We start from the raw sequence: 22,426 nt of genomic DNA, 5'->3' as shown, positions 1-22,426 counted from the left end.
CCATCATTTGAGAAGTGTGTTACTGGTTCTTTGTTTACCCAACCACCCCCTGCAGGAATGACTGTGATTTATGTGGTTATGTGCTTCAACACATGTATGCATGCCTGCCTCAGCAGCTCAAAAATGACAATTTCCACAAGCGGCATGCCTAGTGATGCCTAACATTTTTACAGGCTAAATCCTCCTGAATTAGTCTGTGCTTGAGCCTCCAGAGGATATGTTTACACACATAACCCTCAGATATACTGTAATTTGCCATGGCGAGAGTAAAATAAACTGTGACAGTGTCTGCCGCTTTGAAATGTGCACTGGGGCTGGGATGAATGATCATCATTTCATCAGATTACTGAAAATATAAATGCAACATGTAAAGTGTTGGTGCCATGATCCATAAACTGAAATAAAAGATCCCAGAAATGTTCCATATGCACAAAAAGCTTATTTTCAGTGGGTGGGCCTGGCAGGGCATAGGCCCACCCACTGGGGAGCCAGGCTCACCCATGGCTGCGCCCCTGCCCGGTCATGTGAAAGCCATAGATTAGGGCCTAATTTATTTATTTCAATTGACTGATTTCCTTCTATGAACTGTAACTCTTTGAAATTGTTGCATGTTGCATTTATATTTTTGATCAGTATAGTTGTATGACATACTATACATTTAAGTGGAGCGCTGCTCATGTGTAGTGGAGGCTGCTGAGGGGAGGACGGCTCATAATAATGGCTGGAATGGCATCAAACCATGTTTGATGTATTTGATACCATTCCACTGATTCCGCTCCAGACATTACCACGAGCCCATTCTCCCCAATTAAGCTGCCACCAACCTCCTGTGGTATCCTCAGTCATGATAGCATTGATTAACTGGTGTCAGCAGACTAATTAAACTCTTTGTCAAAACCAGGAGTAATTTAGGCAAGACAGGGAATCAAATTTAGAAAGTTGTGAGCTGTTTCATTAATGAACTAAAAATGAAAGGAGCTTACAAAATCTTACATGTGATGCTGATCCAAGTGTGAACCAGCAGAGGACACCATCTTCCACTCTCCTTCTGTCCTTCTTTCCCTTTCTACCTCTTTTTAATTATTGAACCTTTATTTAACCAGGAAAAGCCCATTGAGACCCAGAGTCTCTTTTTCAAAGGAGACCTGGCCAAGAAGTCAGCAACAATCAATACACTACAGAATTAAAACATACAACAATACAATTCGACAACATGATCCAGCCTAAAAAAGCCTTTACACTCCTCTGTAACAGAGTCTCCCATCAAAATTGTAAATTCATTCAGTGGCATTAACATATCTAGATGAAGCATGGGTTGTAGACTATTCCATGCCTCTGGTGCACAAGACGAGAAGGCAGTCTTGCTTAATACTGTAAATGTCCTGTAAACTTTAAGTAGCAACCACCTAGCAGACTGGGAATGCTAACTGCTGGTGGTGAAGGACAGATAAGACCAGATGCTCTTATCGGCCACCACTATCCCTTTTATTCATTCTATTTATATGTCTCTATCTCTATGTATTTGTCACTCAAGCACAGCAGTCAAAGGACAAACAGCAAATGGCTGAGAGTTTGCGGCCTCTAATCGCTGTTTACGCATCGTTGCTAGTAACATTTAATCATCTTCCATCACAATCCATTCAAGCGTGTTCTTTTCCTTTACTTGAGTTAACTACTCTTGACATGGGACAATCTCTGTACTCTGAATGCATCTCATCAGATGCGCAGGCTATAGATGTATATCACTCATTAAGACAGAGGTTAACAAATGCATGGTGACAGATCTCAGGCTAGGCTATATCACTTGGGTGCTGGATATAGAATGGTAACAGGCACATACATGTCCAGGGCAACGAAGGGCAATCAGTGTAAGTTACCACTGGACATTATAGTGCCGCAGGTTGTGATGCTGTCAATAGCACATGTTGGTTGGTCATTTAGGAGCCTTAAAGGACTCAAGGCCTGCAAGTCATTGTGACTCATTAGAAGTTTAAGAGAATACAGCGAGACGTTCAGGGCCTTTGGTTTACATTTTATTGGACAAGACAATGATCCGTAAAACATATAATACGTTTCCCAAAAAGCATACGAAAAAGAAAAAAATGGAAAGAAAGAAAAGAGAAAAATAAAGAAATCACAATCTTAAGTGTTTGGCTTTCCACAATCAGAGGTTACCCCATGTTTTTTTAAATCTTGTCTTTATTTTCTAAAACAGAAACAAATGTGTAAATTAACAAGCTAAAAATAAAGTAACTAAGGCACGTCTGGCTTGGTGATGAAACAATGAATGTGAGATGACTAAACAAGCAGGGAAGGAAAAAGACCGGATTCAGATTAGCGTTATCGCTAACATTCACAGTTTGTATTTTTGGCTTCAAAACTATTGGAGAGGAGGCAAATTTCTTGGCAAACACACACAGCAACTCCTGCTGCAGCGAGAAGTAGTTAGCAGATGCCTTGAGTATAAAACAACAGAACTAAACTAAACAGACTGCTGCCTCATTGGTCTTTGATATTAACAAACCCAGGGGTCCCAATGATTGTCTTTTTAAGCTCAATATATCAACACATCTTCAATTTTGAGGCTCTTTTTATAGGCAATACACAAAACAGTATAATATATTTGACGACACTATGAAATACATAAAATACACAAAAAATAAAAAATAAATGGAATCACAGTTTTTAAAACCAAACAATGCACAATTAATTTCCCTTTGAACTCTGACCTGTGTAAGGTTTATAAAATACAGATGTGATTGTCTGATACTGCAGCACTTTATGCGAGCCCGCCGCCCACAGCCATATGTTTTCAAAATGGCCACATGACTCTTTTTGCACAGAGAAGTTGAGCTACCCATAGTTCCATGCAGCATGCAGACATTCCCTTCAAAAGAAACACCATAGAAACCGAAGCTCCACCAAAAGCCAATGACAGTTGTTTTCAAAGTGATTGTCACATCAAAAAACTATAATTTTGAAGTGATGCACTGACTGTGATGGACTAAAGAACAGTGGGGTAGGCAGTTACTGTGTTCTATTTCGCCATGTGTCCATATAATCGGTCTACCCGGCCGTCTACTTTTAACCATCTATATAGTATATATCTGTCTATCAATCATTAGTGTCTATAGTATCTATCTATTTACATACATATCTACATTAATACATGTGCTTTTTGTTCATTTTTGTGTCTATTTCTTTGTGTCTTTTTTTATTCAACAAGTTCATGTACCTAGCAAGTATAGGCTTGATTCTCTAGGTGTCTGTTGAGGTGACACTGACAGATCAATGCCCTCGTGGAATTGTGCGACTCAAACTCTTTGGAACACGCAGAACCAATGATTTGTTCCCATTACTCAGCAAGAGTTCGATTCAACTTTTTGTTTATTGCACCCTGCAGTAAGCACTCTGTGGAAAGAACATAGTCATATACTGACTGACTTATGTATCAGCAAGTCATGTTGTGCGCCTTCTGTATAGCCTAAACCACCCCACTGCTCTACATCAATGTGTTGTGCTTGCAGTAGACGATACAATGGAGGAATGCAAAGACATCAACAACATTCAAAAAGTATAAAGCCTGGTGTCTGCCTTGGGAAATGTGAGCCAACTGTTTGAAACAAGCCATCGATCATGCCATGCAGAGTTATAAGGACTAAAATCCACAAACCATTTGTATATTAATTGTGACTGACAACTTCAATACCCGTTAAAGTATAATGTACACTTTTTTTTTCTTCAATTTCACATGGAAACTGACACCCCTATACACAGAGGCTCTGGAAACACTTACACTAGTTTTTTTTTAAGTGCACACATTTCACCGACAATATATTAATCATCAATATTATTTACAGTGTTCATTGATCATTTGGTTCACTATGACATCTTTGACCAACTTGATACGGTCTCATATAATTGTTCATCAATTATGTTTTGCACATTTGTGTTTCAGTACATAAAAGGCTTTAGAATAAGACTAAAATACAAAATATTAAAATACATATTTTGCTATGTGTAAAATATACAGCATATATTAGAGCATATTAACCACTTCATCTACATAAAATGGTACTAATGGCAGTATTCTCCAATATCTGCCGTGTATTTTGACACTCTGAAAATACAATCCTTATAATTTTAACTTAATTTGACTTAAATGTTAGCAGTAATCTTTCCTGTGGGGGGGAATTACGCGCACATTGATAATTGTGTGTGCATTGTGTGCTTTGCTGTAAACCAAGATGTCACATTTCGTTACCCTAATAATGCAGTATTGCCAGCTCTTGCAATTTAGACTGAACCCAAAACATGAGTCAGAGTCTTAAACTTTGATGTTGCAATGTTATAAAGCAGTGACAACCTCATTTTGTTCATACTGCCATAAAATGGCATTTTGGTCTGAGGATGCTTACTGAATGGTGTAACATTGCAACATTCAAACAACCAGTTTCAGGTGATATTTTTGAATGCTGTTTCCGGTGATATTACCTTGCCTGAATCACAACAGTAGGAAACACTGCATTTAGGATTTGACCACATCGGGAGGCTGGAGTTGTGCCGATCTGTCCAGAGCCTTGCTGGGACTCTGTGCTGTTCAATGTAGCCGAGTGGAGGCACGGTGTTGTTGTTGTGTCATTATGGAGACCTAAACGTCACCTGCTAAACATACATGGCTGCCGACACAAAGCTTTCTCCACGGGCCACAGCGGCCGACGGCGGCTTGTCGACGTGGTGACCGTCCGCGTCGGAGTACGGTGGCAGGGCTTCGTCATTTACTGTTTCGACATCGGCATACTGTATTGAGTCCTCCAGGACAGCATGGCCGCCACCATTAGCAGCCCCACCACCAGTGGTGTTACCATCGTCATCATCACAGGCATCCAGATCCTGTAATATCAAAAGATCCTGGTTGAACTCTCAAGATGTGGTATGGTAGGCAACATCCACTCCTTGACCATGCATTGCTCAATAGTTCAATATTTTCAAAATAGTCAAGCTGTTGAGGGACAATGTAGGCAGAATGTTATAATATAGTTCAAAAGGGTGAGTGATCTGACGATAAAGTAGATAGAGACTGATTGTAGAGTCTAGAAAGCAGCCAGTTGTCCCGTGTAGCTCAGTTGGTAGAGCATGGCGCTTGCAACGCCAGGGATGTGGGTTCGATTCCCACGGGGGGCCAGTATGAAAAAATTTATGCACTCACGAACTGTAAGTCGCTCTGGATAAGAGCGTCTGCTAAATGACTAAAATGTAAATTTAGGGACATTTCGATATACAGTAGCCTACAGCTAGTAAATCAACGACCGTAAGCAGCACTATGTGAATATAGAGAGAGTCTGGGGACGTGTTCATTAGGCACCCAATGGCAGACAACAGAATGAAACATGGAGTAACTACCTGGACTTAAGTACAATAAGAAACATTCATTTTCTGGTGTGACCTAATGATCACGACCCAGAGTATGGAGTTTGGAAGATGTCCTCTTACCGTGACAGGCTCTCCGCTGGTCTCGTAGTAGACGTTACTGAAAGGCTGGGTCTCTGTCAACTCCTTCGTCACTGGGTCCGTGACAGGCTTGTTCAGCTGTGGAGTCGTGGAGAGGTCAAAGTCGGATAACTGGGCCACTCATCTCCAATCAATAGCCATTAGCCCAATTAAGAACTGCACTATTGCATGTGGTTATGTAGCACTATATTGTATCACTCCAATATGGTATCCTTCCGCTCGGCAGGATACATTCCGAGTAAGAATTTCAGATTAGTCCCATGTACCGGGTAGTGCTGAGGCTGACCCCCTTAAATAGCTACCACCGCACTACACCCACCTCTTCCTTTTCTCGGCTCATTCCAGAGAAGATTCACTTGGTAAGAGCTCTATGTTAGAGTGTATAAGCGCAGAGGTATATCCGCAGCTATTCAATACCTTGGAGCAGCTAGCTAGATCATCCACAGAGAGCGGTTGGAGAACCCAATAGTTGTCTGGCCTGCGCATCCTTTGGAGAACGCATACTCTTAGCACGACTGGAGGGAATGAAGGCCACAGTACAGTCCTCCCCATCTGATGACCGTATTCCCCCCTTCTGGGGTAATGCTTAGTCGCGGCAGCACCCTTTCAGCCGCCCGTCCCCCAAACTCAGTACGGCTGAGTAGTTGATCCGCCTTGAACGTCAGGTGGAAAGTCTGCGGGAGGAAGTGGACACTTTACGGGGGGATGATGACGGCAACGACGCCTTCTCTCTCCACGCTGGAGACGAGTTGGAGTTCGGTGACAGTGCTTCAGTGTTCCAAGCAGATCAGGGATTGACCCAGTCCAAAGCGCCATCTGTAGCTGCGAGCACCACTACGGGGCACCCCCGGTGGTGACGAAAGCAACATGGGAGCTTTTAGGGAGAGTGGCTACCGCCCTTGATATCAAGCTGGAAGAAGCACCATCTGAGCAGCTCCTTATCCCTATCTGCCCCAAGTTCGCTTTGGCTCTCCGCAAATACTGGAGCAAGATTGGAGGGCGCATCTGTTGCGACAACCAGACCAGGCCGTGGACTCTCCTAAGGGATGCAGAGTCCTTGGGGCTAGACCACTATCCGGTAATGGATGACATGGTGGCTGCTATGATCCTCCCTGACAAGGAGATCATTGGCAAGGTGCCTCGCCTCAAACCAGGACCTGAAAGAGTAAGCGATGAACGGCTGCAAAGGACTTTCGGCACCCTCTCCATCATGGCACGCCTCGTAAACGCAGCTACGATGCTGCAATCCTACCTCGCCTTGCTGATTGCTCGCCTCCCAGGGGGTAGTGACGAGCTTCTTAAGGAGGCCACAGTGGTGAGGGAGCCGCTAGAACGGCTAAGTGTGTTCAATTCCACGTATTTCAGTTCCGAAAAAGGATGGCAGCTTTTGGCCGATCCTGGACCTGCGTGGCCTCAACAAATGTTTAAAGGAGCTCATGTTCAAAATGCTCTCACCAGCGCGGGCGTTGCAGGCAATCTCGAGCGGCCAATGGTTCACCACACTCGACCTGAACGATGCGTACTTCCACATTCCTGTTCATCGAGATCACTGGAAGTACCTCCGGTTTGCCTTCGAAGGTTTGGCTTACGAATTAAAAGTCCTCCCGTTCGGCCTCTCACTGGCGCCACGTACGTTCACAAAGTACATGGACGCAGTCCTAGCGCCTATCATGTCCCAGGGCATTCTAGTGCTGAACTACCTGGACGACTGGCTGGAGTGTGCCACAGCAGACAAGGATAATCTTGAAGCACATTCAAGACCTGGGCCTCACCCTAAACAGGGAGAAGAGCAACCTGACTCCCTCAAAGATGGTGTTCTTCCTGGGGATGTTGACCGACTCAACTCATGACAGTACGTCTCCCTCAGGTGAGATTGGGGAAGATGCAGGCCTACCTAGACCATTTCCAGCTTGGACGAGCCATGTCGGTATTAGAGTGTCAGAAGTTACTCGGCCTACTCACGTCGGCTTCTCTGTTGATTCTGCTGAGCCTGCTTCACTTCAGACCACTCCAGCGATGGTTCAACTCTCACCATCTACACCAGAGACGACACAGACATCGTCAGCTATAGGTGACGAATGCATGTGTGAGGACTCTTGAAATGGCAAACTCAATCCTTCCTGTTGGAGGGAGTGACACTGAACAGAGTCCACCGCAGGGAGCTAGTGTGCACCGATGCCTCACTAGCGGGTTGGGGGGCAGTGTTCAGAGGCATGGCAGCGAGCGGAAGCTGGAGCCCCCCATGGAGTGACGAGCACATCAATGTGCTGGAGCTCAGAGCGGTTCGCCTGGCACTCCAACAGTTCCTGCCCTACTTGAAGGGGAAGCATGTCCTGGTTAGATCAGACAACACCATGGTAGTGGCGTATATCAAATCACCAGGGGGGACTGAGATCACGGCACCTCCACGAAATGGCTCGGGAGCTCTTGCTGTGGGCTCCGACCCACTTAGCGTCACTGCGGGCAGCACACATCCCTGGGGTCCTGAACCGGGCAGCAGACATGCTTTCGAGAAATGGTCCGCCGGAAGGGGACTGGAGTCTACACCCTCAGATGGTGCTACAGCTGTGGGAAAGGTTCGGGAGAGCACAGGTGGACCTGTTTGCATCTCAGGAGAACACTCATTGTCCCAGCTGGTTCTCGATGTCGGACCCTCCAGGCCCTCTGGGTTTGGACACCCTCGCTCACGATTGGACGGCAACGGCACTTTATGCATTCCCACCATTTCCCCTGATCACAGCTACGCTAGACAGGGTCAGCTTGAAGGGCCACCGGCTGCTCCTGATAGCCCCATACTGGCCGAGACGACCATGGTTCAGCCTCCTGTTGTCCCTCCTCTCTGGGAACCCATGGCAGCTGCCGCTGAGACCCGACCTACTCTCTCAGGCTCGGGGGACGCAGTGGCATCCGGATCCGCGCCACCTCCCGCTTTGGGCTTGGCCCCTGAGAGAAGTAAATGGGCAAGTTTAGGCATTCAGGACAATGTGGTGAACACGTTGCAGAACGTCAGGGCTTCCTCCACCAACACGTAATTTCAAATGCGGTGGGGCATATTCTGGTGTGGGGGTCATAATGTTGCCCCCGAGTCGTGTGATGTACAAATGGTTTTACACTTTTTACAATCACTGCCTGATGCAGGCCGAGCGGCATCCACTTTGAGAGTGTATTTGGCCTCAATTTTGGCGTGTCATGACGATGGCCTGGAGGGACCCATGGGTGGCCACACATTGCTCTCCAAGTTTATGAAGGGAGTTAGACTTCTGCGTCCAGCGAATGCCCGTTCACTGCCAAACTGAGACCTTGATGTGGTGCTGTCAGCACTTCCTAGGCCGGGTCAGCGTCTTTGAAGCACCTATCCATGAAGGTGGCATTCTTGTTGGCTATTACCTCCACTAAGAGGGTTAGTGGACTTCATGCTCTTTCAGTGAGCGCTGAATGTTTCCGAATAGATGTAGACAAGGGGAGTGTTACCATCCGGCCTAACCCTGACAGGCATGTGAACCGGCCCTTACATTTGTCTACATACGCACCTCCCACGGCTGCGAGTGGGCTCGATTTTTCCCCAAGTGTGTTGTGCACGGTGAGGCCACTGGACACTTACGTTACACGGACTAAGACAATACAACAGTCGGATCAGCTGTTTGTGTGTTATGGTCAGAGAGTTCTGGGGAAGAGCCTATCGAAACCAAGACTCTTACATTGGATGTGGACACTATTACTACAGTATATCAGCTGGCCAGCCGGCCTCTGCAGTCTGCTGTAGTAGCACATTCTACTAGAGGAGTAGCTACATCGTGGGCCCTGCTCCGAGGAGTTCCCCTTGATGACATTTGCACCTCAGCCAGTTGGGCGTCGTCTAGAACTTTTGCTAGATACTATCGAGTCAATGTTGCTGCCACCAACCAGGTTGGGACGGCCGTGTTGGGTGTTGCCTCCACTTCCCTGGAGGGGAACAGAGGGACACAGCAACCATGACTGCCCTGAGCTCAGTCCTACGGGATTTTGCTCGTCTGGCCATGCCTAGTTCACCGATTAATCTGGTATTGTGATACCATATTGGAGCGATCCAATATAGTGCTACAGAACGAAGTTTACATATGTACCCACGGTTATGTGAGCTATTAGATCACTCCAATCCTCTTGTCGGTGATCTACGGCGCCTCGAAAAGGACACGAGGTGGGAGTAGTGTGGGAGCAGCTATTTAAGGGGGTCTGCAGCAGCACTACCCGGTACACGGGACTAATCTGAAATTCATACTTGGAATGTATCCTGCAGAGCGGAAGGATACCATATTGGAGTGATCCAATAGCTCACATAACCGTGGTTACATACGTAGTCTTTGTTTATGACCTTCAGTAATAATGAGCCCTGAGTGACAGGGACGTGGACCACTCACCATCTCAGTGGAGCTGCCGGCCTTCACAGGGGGAGGGGGCTTGTGCTTGGGAGGACCACTGATTGGATGAGAGAAAAGAGGGCAGGAGAAGAGGTTAGTGCTACTCACTTTGTCCATACCTAACAGATTAATTTTGGAGTGAGTAAAACTTCATTGATTGGAGGAAAGATAGGTATTTGTTAAGTCATATACACTGCTCAAAAAAATAAAGGGAACACTAAAATAACACATCCTAGATCTGAATGAATGAAATAATCTTATTAAATACTTTTTTCTTTACATAGTTGAATGTGCTGACAACAAAATCACACAAAAATTATCAATGGAAATCAAATTTATCAACCCATGGAGGTCTGGATTTGGAGTCACCCTCAAAATTTAAGTGGAAAACCACACTACAGGCTGATCCAACTTTGATGTAATGTCCTTAAAACAAGTCAAAATGAGGCTCAGTAGTGTGTGTGGCCTCCACGTGCCTGTATGACCTCCCTACAACGCCTGGGCATGCTCCTGATGAGGTGGCGGATGGTCTCCTGAGGGATCTCCTCCCAGACCTGGACTAAAGCATCCGCCAACTCGTGGACAGTCTGTGGTGCAACGTGGCGTTGGTGGATGGAGCGAGACATGATGTCCCAGATGTGCTCAATTGGATTCAGGTCTGGGAACGGGCGGGCCAGTCCATAGCATCAATGCCTTCCTCTTGCAGGAACTGCTGACACACTCCAGCCACATGAGGTCTAGCATTGTCTTGCATTAGGAGGAACCCAGGGCCAACCGCACCAGCATATGGTCTCACAAGGGGTCTGAGGATCTCATCTCGGTACCTAATGGCAGTCAGGCTACCTCTGGCGAGCACATGGAGGGTTGTGCGGCCCCCCAAAGAAATGCCACCCCACACCATGACTGACCCACCGCCAAACCGGTAATGCTGGAGGATGTTGCAGGCAGCAGAACGTTCTCCACGGCGTCTCCAGACTCTGTCACGTCTGTCACATGTGCTCAGTGTGAACCTGCTTTCATCTGTGAAGAGCACAGGGCGCCAGTGGCGAATTTGCCAATCTTGGTGTTCTCTGGAAAATGCCAAACGTCCTGCACGGTGTTGGGCTGTAAGCACAACCCCCACCTGTGGACGTTGGGCCCTCATACCACCCTCATGGAGTCTGTTTCTGACCGTTTGACCAGACACATGCACATTTGTGGCCTGCTGGAGGTCATTTTGCAGGGCTCTGGCAGTGCTCCTCCTGCTCCTCCTTGCACAAAGGCGGAGGTAGCAGTCCTGCTGCTGGGTTGTTGCCCTCCTACGGCCTCCACGTCTCCTGATGTACTGGCCTGTCTCCTGGTAGCGCTTCCATGTTCTGGACACTACGCTGACAGACACAGCAAACCTTCTTGCCACAGCTCGCATTGATGTGCCATCCTGGATGAGCTGCACTACCTGAGCCACTTGTGTGGGTTGTAGACTCCGTCTCATGCTACCACTAGAGTGAAAGCACCGCCAGCATTCAAAAGTGACCAAAACATCAGCCAGGAAGCATAGGAACTGAGAAGTGGTCTGTGGTCACCACCTGCAAAACCAGTCCTTTTATTGGGGGTGTCTTGCTAATTGTCTATAATTTCCACCTGTTGTCTATTCCATTTGCACAACAGCATGTGAAATGTATTGTCAATCAGTGTTGCTTCCTAAGTGGACAGTTTGATTTCACAGAAGTGTGATTGACTTGGAGTTACATTGTGATGTTTAAGTGTTCCCTTTATTTTTTTGAGCAGTGTATATAGAAAGGAACATTTGCTGAGAGCCGAATACTCACTCTCTGTTCTCGGCGTTCTGCTTGCGTTTGCGGACCAGAATGATGACAGCGCCGATGATCACCAGCAAGAGGACCACACCAATGATACCTCCGATGATGCCAGCCGTCGACGGCCCTGCTGTAATCTTACGCTGCTCTGAAAGAGAAGACGCGGAGGATTTAGGATTTAGTCCAATTCAAATGTATGTGTCATTACTCCTTGTGACAGGGATAAGGGCTGGGGAAATATGAGCTGTTACAATCAGAATCCAATCAGAAGTTTTAAATGGAAACAGCTGAACTGAAGAACGGGCCTGTTCAGGAGGATGTTACAGAACATTCAGATAGAAATGTATCGCATAGAACAGATATGATTGTTCATTCTATTTCTATCTGCAACATTCAGAACGTTCCTCATCACTGAATACACCCCAGGAAAGCAGCTCTGTTAGGCATTTCATCCGGCGATGTTCCAAGTTGACCTCCGCCTCCTTGCTCAATTATGTCTGTGTTTGTGATTTCCAGAGGGCACGGAGGCTGAGAGAGGCGTCTAAATTGAATGTAAAAGGCTCTCATTATGTTGGTTTTAACCAGCTTGCCATTTCCACAGATGGCCAATGGGGGCGATAACATCTCCTTGAGCATAATAATGGTGTACTTTCTATTTGCGGCCACTTGGTGGTGTGCTGTTGCCAAGCTAACACCTCACTGCTGAGAGTGAATAAATTACTTTGTCAATTCTCCCTCCGGTTTGCATCCATATCAAAGATTCCGACTATGGGTGATTCCACTGGGAGTGACGCAGCCCCGCGCATCTGTTAGGTGTGTGTGTTTAGGGGAGTCTGCTGAATCTACGCTGGGGACACGTCCAGAGACGCACCCTCATACATACAACGGCAGTCACAACCGAAAAGAGACCGGCCAGCGTCAATCATTTATTATCACGAAAACATGAAATGGAGGGAGGGAGGAAGTGGGAGAGAGAGAGAGATGGGGCGGTGGCCAGGGCTGTCTCGGTCCTAAATTGCTCTCTCTCATTCTCACAGCTGGATACGTGGACACACACCCGCAAACACACACACACACACACACACACACACACGTGCACATACAGACACAGAAATCTATACAGACAGAAGTCTCCCCCCACCCACCAGCCTACTGGCATCCCTCTGTGGGTACCCTAGCCGTTTATCTGATATGCTGGATATCAAAGTTTACATTCGCAGCGTTTACCATTGATGTTCTCCGCTGATAAACTGTATTTTCAATAAATAATGAGTCATGTTAGTTAGTTCCTGCATCAAAAACAAGCAGTCTAACATGGAGGAAATGAACTGGGTTGTATTCATTAGGGCAAACTTCAGTAGAACGCCTTAAAACAATTCTTGACGGAAAACTAAAACAAGCTGTTGTTATTGCTCAAGTCCAGATAGTCCCATCCCTGTTTCAGTCAGTTTTCTTACGTTTAGTGCCTAATGAATATAACCCTGTTCGAAGGACAGGGTGGGCTGAGGGAAGGAGGTAGAGAAACAGAGGATTGGATTGGCTGGAAAAAGGAGGGTAAAGATTCCCACCCACCCGATGCCCACGGGTTTGGCTTGGCAGAGAATGAGGGCCAAGACAGGGTGGGGTAAGAATAGAGGGGGGAGAAAGGAAAGGGAACAGATTTTGTCAGGGTGGATACAATAATGGTGGAGTAGAGAGGGAGAGTTTCTCATTTAACATTTATTAGCTTACATAACAGATGTGATGAGAATAGACAAACCTCTTAACACTCAACACAGTAAGCCCCCCCCACACACACTAACACCCCCCCCCACACACACACACACACACACACACACCTCTAACATATTCTACCACATATCTCTCCCAGTTGAGTCACTTAACAATAGCTAGCTTTTACCAACTGAATCAAAGGGGGGTGGCGTTCAGTGTGTGATTCTATCCTGTCAGCCCAGATTGAAAGAATGAGACTATCCCAAACCCCGATCACATGCAACACAGTCACATATTAATGTGTCTCATATATAAATAGATGTGGGAGGATGGAGGGATAGAGGGATGGGAGTGAAGGATGGTGCTAGGAGGGAGGGCAGAGGAGAGTGATAGGGATGCGAAGGCCCTGAAGTGAGGCCAAGAGAGGCAGACATTAAAGGTCCTCCGTCTCCATGGGATACGGTTTAAGTGGCAGGGAGGAACAACTTGCGAAAAACAACAATTCACAGTTGTCCGGGTCCTCATCGCCATTGGCATTCTGCTGCTACACTCCTCCGCAAAACTCCCAGCTGGGACATCTATCTCTATCTTTCTCTCTCGCACTCCATTGCTCACTTTCCCTTCACTGCAAGTAAGCTCCGAAATGTTCTCTCTTAGTCAGACACAGAGGTACACACACACACTGCCCTTTTATGACCATCTTGCCTCCTCTAGCTGACTGAAGAGAAAAATAACATACTTAAAATAAATACTTTATGTTTGAAAATGGATACGTTCAAATACTACATAATTACCTTTTAGTTTAATAACTAACCACTAAAAACGCTTTGTTCCTCTCCTTTTTCAAAGTAGGACTTGTACAGTAAGTGTTGGAGCTAGACAGGGAGCGAATGAGTGAAAGAAAGGACAAAGAATGGAGAGGGAGAGAGAGAGAGAATACTTTAAAAGCTTCACAAAGATCACGATAATTGAGATATGAAGTTGAAAATGTCGACGGGGGAAAACATTATTCGGCTCCTTACTGCCTAGTGCTTAGAGGCCGAAAGAGGATTACCCCTGACAGCAACCTCCCCCTCCCTCTAAGTGTTTTCTTTACCCCTCCCTTTTTTTCATCCCTCTTTCTCTTTCCCCGACCATCTTAGTGAGCTAGTGTGTTCCCGGCTTCCCGCCTGCCCTCACTCCTTCACTACACACACACACACAATCCACTTAAAAGCGCTCTCCTAGTTCGCCTCCTCAAATACCATGACTGGACCAGAAAATTGTGTTTCTCACGACAATGACGCCAAAATGAGTTTATCATCGTTGCAAACGCCTCCAACCATTCCATTCCCCGGGATTAAACTAGGTCAAATAGGTGCGAGACAGCAACAGCCACTTCAGAGGCTGAGGCTTCATTTCGTCTTCAGCGTGGCCCACGTCCCCTGATCTTTGCCTTAAAACAGGTCACATACCCAGTGACTGCCACTCATCTGGGTCAAGTGGACCAGGGCTGGGCTTCAGGGCCTTGGCTGCCACCGTGGTGTTTGTTACCAGGTAACCTTCCGCACACGTAATGAGGCCTGGGTGTTTGCGGGGCCACGGAGGGCTCTTGCCGGGTCAAGAGAGCAGTGTGTGTGTGTGGAGATCAGAAGGGCATGAAGCAGAAGGTTTAAGCTCCACTGAGCTGGGTGTCTCCAGACCAACAGGCATTTATAGTAGCGTGTCTGTGGCCACTGCTGCTGGTGCCAAGTAGCATCAAGCAGAGCCACAGCTAATCAACTGAGATCTCGCCCCAGTTGGTCCCGGTGCATTTTAGCTATCTGGAGATTAAGCTGAGGTCAGTCAGTGACACTGCATGTGTGTGTGTTTGTCAGATTGTGTCGCTATATCCATCTGTCTGTGTGTGTCAGTCCATGCTACTGTCCTCTATGTGTGTGTGTGTCCCATATATATATATATATATTTGCGCGTGTGTGCCCCTGACTGTGACACTACTCCTTCCAGCCCTCCTCCCTCCCTCCATCCATCCCCCCTCCGCGGGGAGCAGTATGCTTCCTGCCATCCAGTGCCACAGCAAATCACAGCCCCACACTGTCTCATCCAGCCACTGCTGGCACTCTGGCCCTGGGCAGACAGTCTTACCCTCTTCTCAGCCCAAGGCCTCCACCACACCCCCAGCTGTCCTTGGGTCCCTATCGGTCATCTGTCCCCCACTGAGTGACCTTCTCCTCACACACAACCAGACACAAGGATAGCAGAAACACATACACACACACACACACAAAGATAGTAGACACACACTTCCACAAAGTCTCATCCTCCTCTCCCTGCTGCTACATGCCGTATCAGTCCCTGATATAAACATTGCCAGTTACAATGACACAGGAAACATATGCCGGGCTAAAATGGTTTAATAGGCTTAAACCCTCCTGATATACTGACAGTGAGTGCCAAGCCTTTCCCCTTTACTTTATCCTTTGAGAGCCTCTGTGCTTAGGAACTGTTTTAGGGGGGAGGGGGGGTTTGACAGCATGCCATGGATTCTACGTTGTGTTTAGACACCTCAGGTATGCAGGTATTTCCGCTAACATTAATAAAAATGGCCACCGCTTTCTTCCCACAAAAGAAAATTGCAGCTTGTTTATATGTGAGTGATTTGTTGCAGCTGGAGATGTTAGCATTGAACTTTGTGACCTCTGAGAAAAAGAAACACCGGCCCTCACCATAATTCCCCTCAAATAGGGTCAGCACACACATAAACACACACACTCACGCACGCATGCACGCGCACACACACATACAACCGCCCTTCACACACACTCCCTGCAGGACTAACAGCTGATTTTTCTTAGTCTGTCTGTTGGGAACCAGACGTTTCATCATCCTCCACCCATGCCTCCCTCCCTCCCTCTCAACCCTACACACTCATCCATCACCTCACACCTCTCTGTTCCGCTCCTGTAAAACTCTTGTTGTAAGTCCTTTTTCCCTGTTTCCCTCTCCTCCCACAAACCACAATGGAGTTGTGGGCGGCAGGTAGCTTAGTGGGTAAGAGCGTTGTGCCAGTAACCGAAAGGTCGCTGGTTCTAATCCCCGAGCCGACTAGGTGAAAAATCTGTCGATGTGCCCTTAAGCAAGGCACTTAACCCTAATTGCTCATGTAAGTCGCTCTGGATAAGAGCATCTGCTAAATGACTAAAATGTAAATGTAAATGAGTTTTTCAGAGAATGGACAGATCAGAATGTGCTGACTCCAAGGGAGAAGCCCATAGCGCACTTAACCCCCATTTGTGTCTTTTAGCATCTAATTCGGTTTTCCTGGACTGTGGTTTGGAGGGGAGAGTGGGAATGAAAGCGAGAGAAAGAGAGACCATTTAGAGAGAGAGAGAGGGCAAAATGGTTTTATGGAGAGAGAGAGAGATAGAGAGAGAAATGAGCTCCCTTGAGTGCGTCGGTCTGAGACGGTCTGTTAGCTGTTAGCCACTAACCACAAAGTTTTGATACGCTAACGTCGGTAAAGGTCTCTGGGATGGCTAGCCACGGCAGAACTAAAGGGCAGGCCCTGCGAGGCCACGGCTGGAGTGTGTTTAATGGACAGAGAGAGAAGGAGAGAGCGATACAGAGACAGAGAGACAGAGAGAGAGAGACAGAGAAGTGGAAGGAACAGGAGATAAAGAGAAAAAAAGAGAAAGAGAGAAAAGATAAAGAGAACTGTATTCATGACTTCTGCGAAACCATCAAAAAAAACGTATGGCTGGGAGACTGAAAAGAAGTCCCAGAATTTCACATTGGAATGTATTTTTTACCTGTAATTTACTATAATTGGACTCAATGAAAGGGTTGAACCAAGGGGCGAACAGTAGACATTCATGCCTGGTGGAAGTACTCATATTATGAGTCTGTTGTTATGATAGCAGCGAGAAGCTGTTATCATGTAGGTGGGAAAAGAGCAACAGTCATAGGCTATACATGGGACACAGAGTCATGATCTGTACAGGTCTATATGGCTTTGGGAGGATGTAAAGTAGCTGTACAACAAAGCCATTTCTATGACAACAATGACTGTTATTCACAGAGGAAGGAAGTAACCATTGAATTATAGAATATTGTGTATCAAATGTATATAGAAATGCCAATCCATTAAAAGCAGCCGTCAGGGTATCGACACAACAGATAAGGTACAACACACACATACACACACACAGTCTCAACAAAAGCCTTGTTAATTCCAATCCAGAGAAAGGCCCAACGCCGTTACCCCTACACAAACAGATAAAACATCTGCTGATCAAGACAAACACACACACACCTCTCTATATAAACACACTAATCAAAACACAAACAAACGCGCGCACACATGCACACTCATAATATAGAGTTACAAGCCCAGGCGGCAGCCAGACGCATTAACGTCTTTAAGTGGGCACCACAGCAGGCACTATGTTGTGCTGAAAGACTAAGTAAAAACACTGAGTGCCTCAGAGAGTAAACAGTAGCGGCCCATTAGTCCTGATCAAACTGCATTCAGATGAGGATTCTAATCACTAGCTCGGAAAAACATGTACTCTGTTCGTGTACTGCCGTCAACGTAAATAATAATTTGTTCTTCATTGACCTGCCTGGCAAAATAAAGGTAAAATAAAAAATTATAAAATACAGTGAGGGAAAAAAGTATTTGATCCCCTGCTGATTTTGTACGTTTTCCCACTGACAAAGACATGATCAGTCTATACTTTTAATGGTAGGTTTATTTGAACAGTGAGAGACAGAATAAGAACAAAAAAATCCAGAAAAACGCATTGTCAAAAATGTTATAAATTGATTTGCATTTTAATGAGGGAAATAAGTATTTGACCCCTCCCACTCTTCTTTGCAAATCTTCTCCAAGTCATTAAGGTTTCGAGGCTGACGGTTTTCTATGGGATTAAGGTCTGGAGACTGGCTAGGCCACTCCAGGACCTTAATGTGCTTCTTCTTGAGCCACTCCTTTGTTGCCTTGGCCGTGTGTTTTGGGTCATTGTCATGCTGGAATACCCATCCACGACCCATTTTCAATGCCCTGGCTGAGGGAAGGAGGTTCTCACCCAAGATCGTCCCTTTGATGAGGCAAAGTTGTCCTGTCCACTTAGCAGAAAAACACCCCCAAAGCATAATGTTTCCATCTCCATGTTTGACGGTGGGGATGGTGTTCTTAGGGTCATATGCAGCATTCCTCCTCCTCCAAACACGGCGAGTTGAGTAGATGCCAAAGAGCTCGATTTTGGTCTCATCTGACCACAACACTTTCACCCAGTTCTCTTCTGAATCATTCAGATGTTCATTGGCAAACTTCAGACGGGCCTGTATATGTGCTTTCTTGAGCAGGGGGACCTTGCGGGCGCTGCAGGATTTCAGTCCTTCACGGCGTAGTGTGTTACCAAATGTTTTCTTGGTGACTAAGGTCCCAGCTGCCTTGAGATCATTGACAAGATCCTCCCGTGTAGTTCTGGGCTGATTCCTCACCGTTCGCATGATCATTGCAACTCCACGAGGTGAGATCTTGCATGGAGCCCCAGGCCGAGGGAGATTGACAGTTATTTTGTGTTTCTTCCATTTGCGAATAATCGCACCAACTGTTGTCAGCTTCTCACCAAGCTGCTTGGCGATGGTCTTGTAGCCCATTCCAGCCTTGTGTAGGTCTACAATCTTGTCCCTGACATCCTTGGAGAGCTCTTTCGTCTTGGCCATGGTGGAGAGTTTGGAATCTGATTGACTGATTGCTTCTGTGGACAGGTGTCTTTTATACAAGTAACAAACTGAGATTAGGAGCACTCCCTTTAAGAGTGTGCTCCTAATCTCAGCTCGTTACCTGTATAAAAGACACCTGGGAGCCAGAAATCTTTCTGATTGAGAGGGGGTCAAATACTTATTTCCCTCATTAAAATGCAAATCAATTTATAACATTTTTGACATGCGTTTTTCCTGATTTTTTTGTTGTTATTCTGTCTCTCACTGTTCAAATAAACCTACCATTAAAATTATAGACTGATCATTTCTTTGTCAGTGGGCAAACGTACAAAATCAGCAGGGGATCAAATACTTTTTTCCCTCACTGTATGTGATTGGTACAGGCAGAAGAGGCCTGGTTCCTCTAGGTTTCTTCCTAGGTTCCTGCCTTCTAGGAAGTTTTTCCTAGCCACTGTGCTTCTGCCTCTGCATTGCTTGCTCTTTGGGGTTTGAGGGTGGGTATTTGTATAGCACTTTGTGACAATGGCTGATGTAAAAAGGGCTTTCTAAAATATATTTGATTGATTGATTCTATAACACTAATCTACAGACTAACGAACACTGCTGTTGGACGTTTCACAGTGCTCCTCACACCGTTTGGCACTCTTCGTCTGAAGAAGAGCAAGGGACGCGAAGGATGACCATTTGAGGAAACCATCCGATTCATTCAGACACCGATGTCAACACAACACACTAGTTCCGTCAAAACCCTCTCCGGAGAGCAGTGAACCATCAAAACATTGTGCCATTTAAAAGCCTACTACTGTATGTAGTACATTCTTCGTATTCAGAGGGATTACAAAATGAGTCTTGGAGTCAAAGGTCACAGCTCTTGTTAATCAGAGCGTTGACGCTTGGTTTATGAGCCATGCTTGATGCTAATGGTTACTAATGATACGTCCTAATTACTGTGGTGGCTAGGCTAGCGTGAAGGAAGACGAGCCCCAGACAGAAACACAGAAACACTACTGCCGTGGTAAAATGGAAGCCGTTTGAAATACTCTAGTCGGAGTCAAAGATAGTCACGCTAGTGGAAGTAACACATGGACGTCTATGGGCTCTGACAGATACTTAGTGGCTGCTCTCGCTACCACACACGACCAGGAGTATCCCGCACACACACACACGCCTCTGTTTATCAACAAACACTTTCAGGCCACATGCAATCATGGTATCTGTCACAGAGCACTTGCAGGCCACACACCAGATCTGGAATAACTATAGTTTTAACTATGCTTTATGGAAAGTAACTATTTTTGGGGGGGGAACAAATAGTTACTTTGGAGGTGACTACAACTATTTCAATACAGACCCCACAAAATTACTACTTTTTAAAACTATTTGAATACAGATCTCAGGTAGTAACAACTTTTTTTTTTATATTTGAATACAGATCTCAGGAAGTGATACTTTTCAGAAACCATTGGATTTTCTGCCTTCAACTAATGGCAGGGCTGTATTTGGAACTGCATGTTGAAGGTAGAAATATAACGAATAGAAAACACAATCTCCGATACTATTCCACTGTACATTTCTATCTGAACATTCTGTAAATATCCATTCTTCTGAATGTTCATTGCCTCAGGTGTACATAATCAAGTCAAACGAATTAACCAATTATATTTTGTACAGATAAGTAAATAAGTTGTGATGCTCAACTACTGTATGCCCCTGAAAATGTTGATAGCGGCAATTAATTTAATGATACCTGAAAATACTGCTGAGAAATCCCAAAGCCATTTGCAAACAGCAAGTTGGATGCAGAGCAAAAACAACTTCGAACCTCTTTGTCCATTTTAGGGAAAGTGTTCTTGTTTCAAACATACACTATACTATTTTTAAAGGGATAGTTTACTCAAAATACAAACAAACATGATGTTCCTCCTACCTTGGCTGAGGTTGATTCAAGAATGCAGTTTTGGGATATTTAGTTTCCTTTTGACACTTAATAGCCATATTTTGTTACTGTTAGCATTCTCAGTAACACTGAACATTAAACTGTTCTTGTGCATGGGTAATAAAATAATACATACTACTTTGGTAAATGCATTTTAATTGCATAATGAGCTGAGTGTTTTTGTAAGTACTGTACACAAGAGGAAGTTACTTCCTTATTCCACTTCCTTATTCCACAATTATAAAGCAATTTCCAAAGTCCTATGTAACAACAATGTTGCTATTGTAATAATCACAAAGTTACTACACATAAGAACTTGATGTCAAGTGTTACTGTATTACCTTATGTCTCATTCTTTATGAAAATGTATTTGTTAGTCATTTTGAAGCTGCAAAAGTGGTCCACTCTAATATTGAGGTAATTCCATGTAGCTCATGTATTTAATTCTAGGCTAAAATCTATATTAAGATTGATATCTGAGAGCCCTCCAAACCAAGTGCTATTGATCATATATTTACACTAATTAAACTAACTGTTGTAGGTTTTGGTTCTTCATAAAATATTGGTCAGCCATCAAATAAAACATGATTTTGTTTTCAAATTACTTGCATGTATTCAAATATTATTTGGCTTTCTGAGACCTGTATTTGAATATCAAAGAAAATTGTTGCCTTTTAGTGTAAACTCTATATGACATTTTTTATATTTTCAAATAAACTACAAAATATAACTATTTTCTTCCTAGGTCTGCCACACACGTATGCATATGGCACACACACACACACACACACACACACACACACACACACACACACACACACACACACACACAGAGCTTAATCAACAGGTTCATTAACATAATAAACTGGGCTGTCCAGTGTCACTGCGGCTAATTAAAGTAGCTTTATACACGGTCACCTTGTCGTGTCACCAAAGTAGGAAGATAAAGCATTCAAGACTGCAAAGACAAAGATGTTGTTAAAAACAGCAGGGGGGTTCCACTGAGGAAAATTAAGACATCCCGTGTGTGTAGGCACAAGTCACTGGGAATACACCCTTAGGGTACAACCTGTTTCAACTGCCAAGCCCTGTGTGCTATAAATCTAGAAATTACAATCCACTCCTGTCTATGCATATGGGAACACACACAACGCATTTTAATGGGTCTTGTCTTTTGGGGGGGAAATTATGTAGAAGGGGGCGCAAAACTATCTCCCTGACGTCTTGGCAGGTTAGCGCAAGCCTGGCATTCCAAAGCGAGGATTTTGAAGCATGTCAAACCCGGTTACCTGTGGATACCGGAGGCAAGCGGAGTGCTAACACGGGGCGACGCACGCACACACACAAACATACAGTGAGGGAAA

The 22,426-nt window shown here is 45.4% G+C and overlaps 1 protein-coding gene across 1 annotated transcript in view; it reads right to left on the bottom strand.

Moving 5' to 3' along the window:
- Positions 1-2,016: 2,016 nt before the first annotated feature.
- The window catches only part of LOC121571563 (poliovirus receptor homolog), a 75,482-nt gene continuing 55,072 nt past the window's right edge, over positions 2,017-22,426 (bottom strand). The window contains exons 7-10 of the mRNA XM_045221939.1: positions 11,717-11,852; positions 9,909-9,966; positions 5,494-5,589; positions 2,017-4,893 (exon numbers count right to left, since the gene is read on the bottom strand). Of these exons, the coding sequence (XP_045077874.1) occupies positions 4,666-4,893; positions 5,494-5,589; positions 9,909-9,966; positions 11,717-11,852 (518 nt within the window). The 3' untranslated portion in view covers positions 2,017-4,665. The remainder of the gene's footprint in view (positions 4,894-5,493; positions 5,590-9,908; positions 9,967-11,716; positions 11,853-22,426) is intronic.

This window comes from Coregonus clupeaformis, chromosome 8 (genome assembly GCF_020615455.1).
Source record: "Coregonus clupeaformis isolate EN_2021a chromosome 8, ASM2061545v1, whole genome shotgun sequence".
Lineage (NCBI taxonomy): Eukaryota > Metazoa > Chordata > Actinopteri > Salmoniformes > Salmonidae > Coregonus > Coregonus clupeaformis.
This window is presented reverse-complemented; position numbering and strand designations above follow the sequence as displayed.